This window comes from Oncorhynchus masou, chromosome 27 (assembly GCF_036934945.1).
Source record: "Oncorhynchus masou masou isolate Uvic2021 chromosome 27, UVic_Omas_1.1, whole genome shotgun sequence".
In the NCBI taxonomy this organism is placed as follows: domain Eukaryota; kingdom Metazoa; phylum Chordata; class Actinopteri; order Salmoniformes; family Salmonidae; genus Oncorhynchus; species Oncorhynchus masou.
This window is the reverse complement of record NC_088238.1, coordinates 65,095,640-65,111,273: the sequence shown is the minus strand read 5'-3', so window position 1 is coordinate 65,111,273 and position 15,634 is coordinate 65,095,640. Positions and strand designations below refer to the sequence as shown.

The following is a 15,634-nucleotide window of genomic DNA, read 5'->3' as shown; positions in this document are numbered from 1 at the left end:
TATTGACTCTATTCACTCCCAGATAGACCTGTAACCCTATTCACTCCCAGATAGACCTGTAACCCTATTCACTCCCAGATAGACCTGAAACTCTATTCACTCCCAGATAGACCTGTAACCCTATTCACTCCCAGATAGACCTGTAACCCTATTCACTCCCAGATAGACCTGTAACCCTATTCACTCCCAGATAGACCTGAAACCCTATTCACTCCCAGATAGACCTGTAACCCTATTCACTCCCAGATAGACCTGTAACCCTATTCACTCCCAGATAGACCTGTAACTCTATTCACTCCCAGATAGACCTGTAACCCTATTCACTCCCAGATAGACCTGTAACCCTATTCACTCCCAGGTAGACCTGTAACCCTATTCACTCCCAGATAGACCTGTAACTCTATTCACTCCCAGATAGACCTGTAATCCTATTCACTCCCAGGTAGACCTGTAACCCTATTGACTCCCAGATAGACCTGTAACCCTATTCACTCCCAGGTAGACCTGTAACTCTATTCACTCCCAGATAGACCTGTAACCCTATTCACTCCCAGATAGACCTGTAACCCTATTCACTCCCAGATTGACCTGTAACCCTATTCACTCCCAGGTAGACCTGTAACCCTATTCACTCCCAGGTAGACCTGTAACCCTATTCACTCCCAGATAGACCTGTAACCCTATTCACTCCCAGATAGACCTGTAACCCTATTCACTCCCAGATAGACCTGTAACCCTATTCACTCCCAGATAGACCTGTAACTCTATTCACTCCCAGGTAGACCTGTAACCCTATTCACTCCCAGATAGACCTGTAACTCTATTCACTCCCAGGTAGACCTGTAACTCTATTCACTACCAGGTAGACCTGTAACCCTATTCACTCCCAGGTAGACCTGTAACCCTATTCACTCCCAGATAGACCTGTAACCCTATTCACTCCCAGATAGACCAGTAACTCTATTCACTCCCAGATAGACCTGTAACCCTATTCACTCCCAGATAGACCTGTAACTCTATTCACTCCCAGGTAGACCTGTAACCCTATTCACTCCCAGGTAGACCTGTAACCCTGTTCACTCCCAGATAGACCTGTAACCCTGTTCACTCCCAGATAGACCTGTAACCCTATTCACTCCCAGATAGACCTGTAACCCTATTCACTCCCAGATAGACCTGTAACCCTATTCACTCCCAGGTAGACCTGTAACTCTATTCACTCCCAGATAGACCTGTAACCCTATTCACTCCCAGATAGACCTGTAACCCTATTCACTCCCAGGTAGACCTGTAACCCTATTCACTCCCAGATAGACCTGTAACCCTATTCACTCCCAGATAGACCTGTAACCCTATTCACTCCCAGGTAGACCTGTAACTCTATTCACTCCCAGATAGACCTGTAACCCTATTCACTCCCAGATAGACCTGTAACCCTATTCACTCCCAGGTAGACCTGTAACCCTATTCACTCCCAGATAGACCTGTAACTCTATTCACTCCCAGATAGACCTGTAATCCTATTCACTCCCAGGTAGACCTGTAACCCTATTGACTCCCAGATAGACCTGTAACCCTATTCACTCCCAGGTAGACCTGTAACTCTATTCACTCCCAGATAGACCTGTAACCCTATTCACTCCCAGATAGACCTGTAACCCTATTCACTCCCAGGTAGACCTGAAACCCTATTCACTCCCAGGTAGACCTGTAACCCTATTGACTCCCAGGTAGACCTGTAACCCTATTCACTCCCAGATAGACCTGTAACCCTATTGACTCCCAGGTAGACCTGTAACCCTATTCACTCCCAGGTAGACCTGTAACCCTATTGACTCCCAGGTAGACCTGTAACCCTATTCACTCCCAGGTAGACCTGTAACTCTATTCACTCCCAGATAGACCTGTAACCCTATTGACTCCCAGGTAGACCTGTAACCCTATTCACTCCCAGGTAGACCTGTAACTCTATTCACTCCCAGATAGACCTGTAACCCTATTCACTCCCAGATAGACCTGTAACTCTATTCACTCCCAGATAGATCTGTAACCCTATTGACTCCCAGATAGACCTGTAAGTCTATTCACTCCCAGATAGACCTGTAACCCTATTCAATCCTAGATAGACCTGTAACCCTGTTCACTCCCAGATAGACCTGTAACCCTATTCACTCCCAGGTAGACCTGTAACTCTATTCACTCCCAGGTAGACCTGTAACCCTATTGACTCTATTCACTCCCAGATAGACCTGTAACCCTATTCACTCCCAGATAGACCTGTAACCCTATTCACTCCCAGATAGACCTGTAACCCTATTCACTCCCAGGTAGACCTGTAACTCTATTCACTCCCAGATAGACCTGTAACCCTATTCACTCCCAGGTAGACCTGTAACTCTATTCACTCCCAGGTAGACCTGTAACTCTATTCACTCCCAGGTAGACCTGTAACCCTATTCACTCCCAGATAGACCTGAAACCCTATTCACTCCCAGATAGACCTGTAACCCTATTCACTCCCAGATAGACCTGTAACCCTATTCACTCCCAGATAGACCTGTAACTCTATTCACTCCCAGATAGACCAGTAACTCTATTCACTCCCAGATAGACCTGTAACCCTATTCACTCCCAGATAGACCTGTAACCCTATTCACTCCCAGGTATGACAGTGATTGACCTGTAACCCTATTCACTCCCAGATAGACCTGTAACCCTATTGACTCCCAGATAGACCTGTAACTCTATTCACTCCCAGATAGACCAGTAACTCTATTCACTCCCAGATAGACCTGTAACCCTATTCACTCCCAGATAGACCTGTAACCCTATTCACTCCCAGGTATGACAGTGATTGACCTGTAACCCTATTCACTCCCAGATAGACCTGTAACCCTATTCACTCCCAGATTGACCTGTAACCCTATTCACTCCCAGGTAGACCTGTAACCCTATTCACTCCCAGGTAGACCTGTAACCCTATTCACTCCCAGATAGACCTGTAACCCTATTCACTCCCAGATAGACCTGTAACCCTATTCACTCCCAGATAGACCTGTAACCCTATTCACTCCCAGATAGACCTGTAACTCTATTCACTCCCAGGTAGACCTGTAACCCTATTCACTCCCAGATAGACCTGTAACTCTATTCACTCCCAGGTAGACCTGTAACTCTATTCACTACCAGGTAGACCTGTAACCCTATTCACTCCCAGGTAGACCTGTAACCCTATTCACTCCCAGATAGACCTGTAATCCTATTCACTCCCAGGTAGACCTGTAACCCTATTGACTCCCAGATAGACCTGTAACCCTATTCACTCCCAGGTAGACCTGTAACTCTATTCACTCCCAGATAGACCTGTAACCCTATTCACTCCCAGATAGACCTGTAACCCTATTCACTCCCAGGTAGACCTGAAACCCTATTCACTCCCAGGTAGACCTGTAACCCTATTGACTCCCAGGTAGACCTGTAACCCTATTCACTCCCAGATAGACCTGTAACCCTATTCACTCCCAGGTAGACCTGTAACCCTATTGACTCCCAGGTAGACCTGTAACCCTATTCACTCCCAGGTAGACCTGTAACTCTATTCACTCCCAGATAGACCTGTAACCCTATTCACTCCCAGATAGACCTGTAACTCTATTGACTCCCAGATAGACCTGTAACCCTATTCACTCCCAGGTAGACCTGTAACCCTATTCACTCCCAGATAGACCTGTAACTCTATTCACTCCCAGGTAGACCTGAAACCCTATTCACTCCCAGATTGACCTGTAACCCTATTCACTCCCAGATAGACCTGTAACTCTATTCACTCCCAGATAGATCTGTAACCCTATTGACTCCCAGATAGACCTGTAAGTCTATTCACTCCCAGATAGACCTGTAACCCTATTCACTCCTAGATAGACCTGTAACCCTGTTCACTCCCAGATAGACCTGTAACCCTATTCACTCCCAGGTAGACCTGTAACTCTATTCACTCCCAGGTAGACCTGTAACCCTATTGACTCTATTCACTCCCAGATAGACCTGTAACCCTATTCACTCCCAGATAGACCTGTAACCCTATTCACTCCCAGATAGACCTGAAACTCTATTCACTCCCAGATAGACCTGTAACCCTATTCACTCCCAGGTAGACCTGTAACTCTATTCACTCCCAGGTAGACCTGTAACTCTATTCACTCCCAGGTAGACCTGTAACCCTATTCACTCCCAGATAGACCTGAAACCCTATTCACTCCCAGATAGACCTGTAACCCTATTCACTCCCAGATAGACCTGTAACCCTATTCACTCCCAGATAGACCTGTAACTCTATTCACTCCCAGATAGACCTGTAACCCTATTCACTCCCAGATAGACCTGTAACCCTATTCACTCCCAGGTAGACCTGTAACCCTATTCACTCCCAGATAGACCTGTAACTCTATTCACTCCCAGATAGACCTGTAATCCTATTCACTCCCAGGTAGACCTGTAACCCTATTGACTCCCAGATAGACCTGTAACCCTATTCACTCCCAGGTAGACCTGTAACTCTATTCACTCCCAGATAGACCTGTAACCCTATTCACTCCCAGATAGACCTGTAACCCTATTCACTCCCAGATAGACCTGTAACCCTATTCACTCCCAGGTAGACCTGAAACCCTATTCACTCCCAGGTAGACCTGTAACCCTATTGACTCCCAGGTAGACCTGTAACCCTATTCACTCCCAGATAGACCTGTAACCCTATTCACTCCCAGGTAGACCTGTAACCCTATTGACTCCCAGGTAGACCTGTAACCCTATTCACTCCCAGGTAGACCTGTAACTCTATTCACTCCCAGATAGACCTGTAACCCTATTCACTCCCAGATAGACCTGTAACTCTATTGACTCCCAGATAGACCTGTAACCCTATTCACTCCCAGGTAGACCTGTAACCCTATTCACTCCCAGGTAGACCTGTAACTCTATTCACTCCCAGATAGACCTGTAACTCTATTCACTCCCAGGTAGACCTGTAACCCTATTCACTCCCAGATAGACCTGTAACTCTATTCACTCCCAGATAGATCTGTAACCCTATTGACTCCCAGATAGACCTGTAAGTCTATTCACTCCCAGATAGACCTGTAACCCTATTCAATCCTAGATAGACCTGTAACCCTGTTCACTCCCAGATAGACCTGTAACCCTATTCACTCCCAGGTAGACCTGTAACTCTATTCACTCCCAGGTAGACCTGTAACCCTATTGACTCTATTCACTCCCAGATAGACCTGTAACCCTATTCACTCCTAGATAGACCTGTAACTCTATTCACTCCCAGATAGACCTGTAACCCTGTTCACTCCCAGATAGACCTGTAACCCTATTCACTCCCAGATAGACCTGTAACCCTATTCACTCCCAGATAGACCTGTAACTCTATTCACTCCCAGGTAGACCTGTAACCCTATTCACTCCCAGATAGACCTGTAACTCTATTCACTCCCAGGTAGACCTGTAACTCTATTCACTACCAGGTAGACCTGTAACCCTATTCACTCCCAGGTAGACCTGTAACCCTATTCACTCCCAGATAGACCTGTAATCCTATTCACTCCCAGGTAGACCTGTAACCCTATTGACTCCCAGATAGACCTGTAACCCTATTCACTCCCAGGTAGACCTGTAACTCTATTCACTCCCAGATAGACCTGTAACCCTATTCACTCCCAGATAGACCTGTAACCCTATTCACTCCCAGGTAGACCTGAAACCCTATTCACTCCCAGGTAGACCTGTAACCCTATTCACTCCCAGATAGACCTGTAACCCTATTCACTCCCAGGTAGACCTGTAACCCTATTCACTCCCAGATAGACCTGTAATCCTATTCACTCCCAGGTAGACCTGTAACCCTATTGACTCCCAGATAGACCTGTAACCCTATTCACTCCCAGGTAGACCTGTAACTCTATTCACTCCCAGATAGACCTGTAACCCTATTCACTCCCAGATAGACCTGTAACCCTATTCACTCCCAGGTAGACCTGAAACCCTATTCACTCCCAGGTAGACCTGTAACCCTATTGACTCCCAGGTAGACCTGTAACCCTATTCACTCCCAGATAGACCTGTAACCCTATTCACTCCCAGGTAGACCTGTAACCCTATTGACTCCCAGGTAGACCTGTAACCCTATTCACTCCCAGGTAGACCTGTAACTCTATTCACTCCCAGATAGACCTGTAACCCTATTCACTCCCAGATAGACCTGTAACTCTATTGACTCCCAGATAGACCTGTAACCCTATTCACTCCCAGGTAGACCTGTAACCCTATTCACTCCCAGATAGACCTGTAACTCTATTCACTCCCAGGTAGACCTGAAACCCTATTCACTCCCAGATTGACCTGTAACCCTATTCACTCCCAGATAGACCTGTAACTCTATTCACTCCCAGATAGATCTGTAACCCTATTGACTCCCAGATAGACCTGTAAGTCTATTCACTCCCAGATAGACCTGTAACCCTATTCACTCCTAGATAGACCTGTAACCCTGTTCACTCCCAGATAGACCTGTAACCCTATTCACTCCCAGGTAGACCTGTAACTCTATTCACTCCCAGGTAGACCTGTAACCCTATTGACTCTATTCACTCCCAGATAGACCTGTAACCCTATTCACTCCCAGATAGACCTGTAACTCTATTCACTCCCAGATAGACCTGTAACCCTATTCACTCCCAGGTAGACCTGTAACTCTATTCACTCCCAGGTAGACCTGTAACTCTATTCACTCCCAGGTAGACCTGTAACCCTATTCACTCCCAGATAGACCTGAAACCCTATTCACTCCCAGATAGACCTGTAACCCTATTCACTCCCAGATAGACCTGTAACCCTATTCACTCCCAGATAGACCTGTAACTCTATTCACTCCCAGATAGACCAGTAACTCTATTCACTCCCATATAGACCTGTAACCCTATTCACTCCCAGATAGACCTGTAACCCTATTCACTCCCAGGTATGACAGTGATTGACCTGTAACCCTATTCACTCCCAAATAGACCTGTAACCCTATTCACTCCCAGATTGACCTGTAACCCTATTCACTCCCAGGTAGACCTGTAACCCTATTCACTCCCAGGTAGACCTGTAACCCTATTCACTCCCAGATAGACCTGTAACCCTATTCACTCCCAGATAGACCTGTAACCCTATTCACTCCCAGATAGACCTGTAACTCTATTCACTCCCAGGTAGACCTGTAACCCTATTCACTCCCAGATAGACCTGTAACTCTATTCACTCCCAGGTAGACCTGTAACTCTATTCACTACCAGGTAGACCTGTAACCCTATTCACTCCCAGGTAGAGCTGAAACCCTATTCACTCCCAGATAGACCTGTAACCCTATTCACTCCCAGGTAGACCTGTAACTCTATTCACTCCCAGGTAGACCTGTAACCCTATTCACTCCCAGATAGACCTGTAACTCTATTCACTCCCAGGTAGACCTGTAACTCTATTCACTACCAGGTAGACCTGTAACCCTATTCACTCCCAGGTAGAGCTGAAACCCTATTCACTCCCAGATAGACCTGTAACCCTATTCACTCCCAGGTAGACCTGTAACCCTATTGACTCCCAGATAGACCTGTAACCCTATTCACTCCCAGATAGACCTGTAACCCTATTCACTCCCAGATAGACCTGTAACCCTATTCACTCCCAGATTGACCTGTAACCCTATTCACTCCCAGGTAGACCTGTAACCCTATTCACTCCCAGATAGACCTGTAACCCTATTCACTCCCAGGTAGACCTGTAACTCTATTCACTCCCAGGTAGACCTGTAACCCTATTCACTCCCAGATAGACCTGTAACCCTATTCACTCCCAGGTAGACCTGTAACCCTATTCACTCCCAGGTAGACCTGTAACCCTATTGACTCCCAGATAGACCTGTAACCCTATTCACTCCCAGATAGACCTGTAACCCTATTCACTCCCAGGTGTAACAGTGTGATTGACCTGTAACCCTATTCACTCCCAGGTGTAACAGTGTGATTGACCTGTAACCCTATTCACTCCCAGATTGACCTGTAACCCTCTTCATTCCCAGATTGACCTGTAACCCTCTTCATTCCCAGATTGACCTGTAACCCTATTCAGTCCCAGATTGACCTGTAACCCTATTCACTCCCAGGTATGACAGAGTGATTGACCTGTAACCCTCTTCATTACCAGATTGACCTGTAACCCTCTTCATTCCCAGATTGACCTGTAACCCTCTTCATTCCCAGATTGACCTGTAACCCTCTTCATTCCCAGATTGACCTGTAACCCTCTTCATTCCCAGATAGACCTGTAACCCTCTTCATTCCCAGGTATGACAGAGTGATTGACCTGTAACCCTCTTCATTCCCAGATTGACCTGTAACCCTCTTCATTCCCAGGTATGACAGAGTGATTGACCTGTAACCCTCTTCATTCCCAGATTGACCTGTAACCCTCTTCATTCCCAGATTGACCTGTAACCCTGTTCATTCCCAGGTATGACAGAGTGATTGACCTGTAACCCTCTTCATTCCCAGATTGACCTGTAACCCTCTTCATTCCCAGGTATGACAGAGTGATTGACCTGTAACCCTCTTCATTCCCAGATTGACCTGTAACCCTCTTCATTCCCAGATAGACCTGTAACCCTCTTCATTCCCAGGTATGACAGAGTGATTGACCTGTAACCCTCTTCATTCCCAGATTGACCTGTAACCCTCTTCATTCCCAGGTATGACAGAGTGATTGACCTGTAACCCTCTTCATTCCCAGATTGACCTGTAACCCTCTTCATTCCCAGATTGACCTGTAACCCTGTTCATTCCCAGGTATGACAGAGTGATTGACCTGTAACCCTCTTCATTCCCAGATTGACCTGTAACCCTCTTCATTCCCAGGTATGACAGAGTGATTGACCTGTAACCCTCTTCATTCCCAGATTGACCTGTAACCCTCTTCATTCCCAGATTGACCTGTAACCCTGTTCATTCCCAGGTATGACAGAGTGATTGACCTGTAACCCTCTTCATTCCCAGATTGACCTGTAACCCTCTTCATTCCCAGGTATGACAGAGTGATTGACCTGTAACCCTCTTCATTCCCAGATTGACCTGTAACCCTCTTCATTCCCAGATAGACCTGTAACCCTCTTCATTCCCAGGTATGACAGAGTGATTGACCTGTAACCCTCTTCATTCCCAGATTGACCTGTAACCCTCTTCATTCCCAGGTATGACAGAGTGATTGACCTGTAACCCTCTTCATTCCCAGATTGACCTGTAACCCTCTTCATTCCCAGATTGACCTGTAACCCTCTTCATTCCCAGGTATGACCGAGCGATTGACCTGTTCACCAGGTCCTGTGCAGGGTACTGCGTGGCCACCTTCATCCTGGGTATTGGAGACAGACACAACTCCAACATCATGGTTAAGGAGAACGGACAGGTAACACACATACCATCTATCTGAAGAAATTAACCAATAGGTAACTCTGATTTTTTATTTTCCATCTTTTCTACCTCTCCATCCTCTCCATCCTATCTCTCTGTCTCCCTCCTCTCCATCCATCATCTCTGTCTGTCTCCATCCTCTTTCTCTCCCTCTCCATCCTGTCTCTCCCTCTCCATCCTCTCTCCCTCTCCATCCTGTCTCTCCCTCTCCATCCTCTCTCTCCCTCTCCATCCTCTCTCTCCCTCTCCATCCTCTTTCTCTCCCTCTCCATCCTCTTTCTCTCCCTCTCCATCCTCTTTCTCTCCCTCTCCATCCTGTCTCTCCCTCTCCACCCTCTCTCCCTCTCCATCCTCTCTCTCCCTCTCCATCCTCTCTCGCCCTCTCCATCCTCTCTCCCTCCCTCTTCATCCTCTCTCTCCCTCTCCATCCTCTCTCTGTCTCCATCCTCTCTCTCTCCCGCTCCATCCTCTCCATCCATCCTCTATCTCTCCTTCTCCATCTGCTCCCTCCGTCTCCATCCTCTCTCTCTGTCTTCATCCTCTCCATCCATCCTCCCTCTCCATCCTCTCTCTCTGTCTCCATCCTCTCTCTCTGTCTCCATCCTCTCTCTCCCTCTCCATCCATCCTCTCTCTCCCTCTCCATCCATCCTCTCTCTCTCTGTCTCCATCCATCCTCTCTCTCTCTCTGTCTCCATCCTCTCTCTCCCTCTCTCTCTGTCTCCATCCGCTCCATCCATCCTCTCTCTCCCTCTCCATCCTCTCCATCTACTCCCTCCATCCTCTCGCTCTCCCCCTCCATCCTCTCTCTCCCTCCTCTCCATCCACTCCCTCCATCCTCTCTCTCCCTCTCCATCCGCTCCCTCCATCATCTCTCTGTTTCCATCCTCTCACTCTCCCTCTGCTCCCTCCATCTCTCTGTCTCCATCCTCTCTCTCCCTCCTCTCCATCCGCTCCCTCCATCATCTCTCTGTCTCCATCCTCTCTCTCCCTCTCCATCCTCTCCATCCATCCATCCACTCCCTCCCTCCCTCCCTCCCTCTCTCTCTCCCCCCCAGCTGTTCCATATAGACTTTGGCCACTTCCTGGATCATAAGAAGAAGAAGTTTGGCTATAAGAGAGAGAGAGTTCCCTTCGTTCTGACACAAGACTTCCTGATTGTCATCAGTAAGGGAGTCCAGGAGTGTACCAAGACCAAAGAGTTTGAGAGGTACAACATACACCGTACACATACAAACAGTACACACACAGAGAACACACCCCCTGTTAACCACCCCCCCTTCCCCGCAGGTTCCAGGAGATGTGTTACAAGGCGTACCTATCCATCCGACAGCATGCCTCTCTGTTCATCAACCTGTTCTCCCTGTTGCTGGGCTGTGGCATGCCTGAACTACAGTCCTTTGATGACATTGCTTACCTGAGGAAGACCCTCGCTCTGGAGAAGAGCCAACAGGTAATACAGAACCCCTGACCCCTAACCGTATCTGAGGAAGACCCTCGCTCTGGAGAAGAGCCAACAGGTAATACAGAACCCCTGACCCTACCTGAGGAAGACCAACGCTCTGGAGAAGAGCCAACAGGTAGTACAGAACCCCTGACCCTACCTGAGGAAGACCAACGCTCTGGAGAAGAGCCAACAGGTAATACAGAACCCCTGACCCCTAACCGTATCTGAGGAAGACCAACGCTCTGGAGAAGAGCCAACAGGTAATACAGAACCCCTGACCCCTAACCGTATCTGAGGAAGACCAACGCTCTGGAGAAGAGCCAACAGGTAGTACAGAACCCCTAACCGTATCTGAGGAAGACCAACGCTCTGGAGAAGAGCCAACAGGTAATACAGAACCCCTGACCCCTAACCGTATCTGAGGAAAACCCTCGCTCTGGAGAAGAGCCAACAGGTAATACAGAACCCCTGACCCCTAACCGTATCTGAGGAAGACCCTCGCTCTGGAGAAGAGCCAACAGGTAGTACAGAACCCCTGACCCCTAACCGTATCTGAGGAAGACCAACGCTCTGGAGAAGAGCCAACAGGTAGTACAGAACCCCTAACCGTACCTGAGGAAGACCAACGCTCTGGAGAAGAGCCAACAGGTAGTACAGAACCCCTGACCCTACCTGAGGAAGACCAACGCTCTGGAGAAGAGCCAACAGGTAGTACAGAACCCCTGACCCCTAACCGTATCTGAGGAAGACCAACGCTCTGGAGAAGAGCCAACAGGTAATACAGAACCCCTGACCCCTAACCGTATCTGAGGAAAACCCTCGCTCTGTAGAAGAGCCAACAGGTAGTACAGAACCCCTGACCCCTGACCCTACCTGAGGAAAACCCTCGCTCTGTAGACGAGCCAACAGGTAATACAGAACCCCTGACCCCTAACCGTATCTGAGGAAGACCAACGCTCTGGAGAAGAGCCAACAGGTAATACAGAACCCCTGACCCCTAACCGTATCTGAGGAAAACCCTCGCTCTGTAGAAGAGCCAACAGGTAATACAGAACCCCTGACCCCTAACCGTATCTGAGGAAAACCCTCGCTCTGTAGAAGAGCCAACAGGTAATACAGAACCCCTGACCCCTAACCGTATCTGAGGAAGACCAACGCTCTGTAGACGAGCCAACAGGTAGTACAGAACCCCTGACCCCTAACCGTATCTGAGGAAGACCAACGCTCTGGAGAAGAGCCAACAGGTAGTACAGAACCCCTGACCCTACCTGAGGAAAACCCTCGCTCTGTAGACGAGCCAACAGGTAATACAGAACCCCTGACCCCTAACCGTATCTGAGGAAGACCAACGCTCTGGAGAAGAGCCAACAGGTAATACAGAACCCCTGACCCCTAACCGTATCTGAGGAAAACCCTCGCTCTGTAGAAGAGCCAACAGGTAGTACAGAACCCCTGACCCCTGACCCTACCTGAGGAAAACCCTCGCTCTGTAGACGAGCCAACAGGTAATACAGAACCCCTGACCCCTAACCGTATCTGAGGAAGACCAACGCTCTGGAGAAGAGCCAACAGGTAATACAGAACCCCTGACCCCTAACCGTATCTGAGGAAAACCCTCGCTCTGTAGAAGAGCCAACAGGTAATACAGAACCCCTGACCCCTAACCGTATCTGAGGAAAACCCTCGCTCTGTAGAAGAGCCAACAGGTAATACAGAACCCCTGACCCCTAACCGTATCTGAGGAAGACCAACGCTCTGTAGACGAGCCAACAGGTAGTACAGAACCCCTGACCCCTAACCGTATCTGAGGAAGACCAACGCTCTGGAGAAGAGCCAACAGGTAGTACAGAACCCCTGACCCTACCTGAGGAAAACCCTCGCTCTGTAGACGAGCCAACAGGTAATACAGAACCCCTGACCCCTAACCGTATCTGAGGAAGACCAACGCTCTGGAGAAGAGCCAACCGGTAGTACAGAACCCCTGACCCTACCTGAGGAAAACCCTCGCTCTGTAGAAGAGCCAACAGGTAATACAGAACCCCTGACCCCTAACCGTATCTGAGGAAGACCAACGCTCTGGAGAAGAGCCAACAGGTAGTACAGAACCCCTGACCCCTAACCGTATCTGAGGAAGACCAACGCTCTGTAGACGAGCCAACAGGTAGTACAGAACCCCTGACCCCTAACCGTATCTGAGGAAGACCAACGCTCTGGAGAAGAGCCAACAGGTAATACAGAACCCCTGACCCCTAACCGTATCTGAGGAAGACCAACGCTCTGGAGAAGAGCCAACAGGTAATACAGAACCCCTGACCCCTAACCGTATCTGAGGAAAACCCTCGCTCTGTAGAAGAGCCAACAGGTAATACAGAACCCCTGACCCCTAACCGTATCTGAGGAAGACCAACGCTCTGTAGAAGAGCCAACAGGTAGTACAGAACCCCTGACCCCTAACCGTATCTGAGGAAGACCAACGCTCTGGAGAAGAGCCAACAGGTAGTACAGAACCCCTGACCCTACCTGAGGAAAACCCTCGCTCTGGAGAAGAGCCAACAGGTAATACAGAACCCCTGACCCCTAACCGTATCTGAGGAAGACCAACGCTCTGGAGAAGAGCCAACCGGTAGTACAGAACCCCTGACCCTACCTGAGGAAAACCCTCGCTCTGTAGAAGAGCCAACAGGTAATACAGAACCCCTGACCCCTAAACGTATCTGAGGAAAACCCTCGCTCTGTAGAAGAGCCAACAGGTAATACAGAACCCCTGACCCCTAACCGTATCTGAGGAAGACCAACGCTCTGTAGAAGAGCCAACAGGTAGTACAGAACCCCTGACCCCTAACCGTATCTGAGGAAGACCAACGCTCTGGAGAAGAGCCAACAGGTAGTACAGAACCCCTGACCCTACCTGAGGAAAACCCTCGCTCTGGAGAAGAGCCAACAGGTAGTACAGAACCCCTGACCCCTAACCGTATCTGAGGAAGACCAACGCTCTGGAGAAGAGCCAACAGGTAGTACAGAACCCCTGACCCCTAACCGTATCTGAGGAAGACCAACGCTCTGGAGAAGAGCCAACAGGTAGTACAGAACCCCTGACCCCTAACCGTACCTGAGGAAGACCCTCGCTCTGTAGACGAGCCAACAGATAATTTTAAAAAACTGACCCCTGACCCTACCTGAGGAAGACTCTGTTCCATGGGGATTCAAATGAGAGCCTGGTCTTCCCAGACTTCTGCATGGTTTTCTGTTCTATCTGATAATGAATTGCACCCACCTGGTGTCCCAGGTCTAAATCAGTCCCTGATTAGAGGGGAATCACCCACCTGGTGTCCCAGGTCTAAATCAGTCCCTGATTAGAGGAGAATCACCCACCTGGTGTCCCAGGTCTAAATCAGTCCCTGATTAGAGGAGAATCACCCACCTGGTGTCCCAGGTCTAAATCAGTCCCTGATTAGAGGGGAATCACCCACCTGGTGTCCCAGGTCTAAATCAGTCCCTGATTAGAGGGGAATCACCCACCTGGTGTCCCAGGTCTAAATCAGTCCCTGATTAGAGGGGAATCACCCACCTGGTGTCCCAGGTCTAAATCAGTCCCTGATTAGAGGGGAATCACCCACCTGGTGTCTCAGGTCTAAATCAGGCCCTGATTAGAGGGGAATCACCCACCTGGTGTCCCAGGTCTAAATCAGTCCCTGATTAGAGGGGAATCACCCACCTGGTGTCCCAGGTCTAAATCAGTCCCTGATTTGAGGGGAACAATGATAAATGCAGTGGATCTGGCCTGGACCAGATTTGAATTTTCCCTCCCTAATGTGTAGTGAAGTTACAACATGCATTTATATTTATTACGGATCCCCATTAGCCGTCTCTCTGTGTGTTATAACCTGTTATAACATGTTTGTGTCACCAGGAGGCTCTGGAGTACTTCACCAAGCAAATGAACGATGCTCACCATGGAGGATGGACCACTAAGATGGACTGGATCTTCCACACCATCAGACACATGCCCAACGAACACTGACCCCCCCCCCCCACACACACACACAGAGACAGAGACAGAGACAGAGACAGAGACAGAGACAGAGACAGAGAGAGAGAGAGAGAGAGAGAGAGAGAGAGAGAGAGAGAGAGAGAGAGAGAGAGTCACACACACACAGAGTCCCATTTGATATGAAGATGCAATAACCATTATGTTACTACCAACAGTAGCTAAGACATTCTCACACACGTTCCCCCTCTATCAGGTCCTAATGGCCTGGTACTCAGGGCTCTATTGTCCCTCCATCAGGTCCTAATGGCCTGGTACTCAGGGCTCTATTGTCCCTCCATCAGGTCCTAATGGCCTGGTACTCGGGGCTCTATTGTCCATCCATCAGGTCCTAATGACCTGGTACTCAGGGCTCTATTGTCCCTCCATCAGGTCCTAATGGCCTGGTACTCAGGGCTCTATCGTCCCTCCATCAGGTCCTAATGGCCTGGTACTCAGGGCTCTACTGTCCCTCCATCAGGTCCTAATGGCCTGGTACTCAGGGCTCTACTGTCCCTCCATCAGGTCCTAATGGCCTGGTACTCAGGGCTCTGTTGTCCCTCCATCAGGTCCTAATGGCCTGGTACTCAGGGCTCTCTTGTCCCTCCATCAGGTCCTAATGGCCTGGTACTCAGGGCTCTATTGTCCCTCCA

The 15,634-nt window shown here is 48.9% G+C and overlaps 1 protein-coding gene across 1 annotated transcript in view; it reads left to right on the top strand.

The window, feature by feature from the left end:
* Window positions 1–15,411, top strand: part of zgc:158659 (uncharacterized protein LOC791141 homolog) — a 112,543-nt gene extending 97,132 nt beyond the window's left edge. The window contains exons 23-26 of the mRNA XM_064940881.1: window positions 9,387–9,504; window positions 10,566–10,717; window positions 10,798–10,960; window positions 14,865–15,411. Of these exons, the coding sequence (XP_064796953.1) occupies window positions 9,387–9,504; window positions 10,566–10,717; window positions 10,798–10,960; window positions 14,865–14,975 (544 nt within the window). The 3' untranslated portion in view covers window positions 14,976–15,411. The remainder of the gene's footprint in view (window positions 1–9,386; window positions 9,505–10,565; window positions 10,718–10,797; window positions 10,961–14,864) is intronic.
* The last annotated feature ends 223 nt before the right edge of the window (window positions 15,412–15,634 follow it).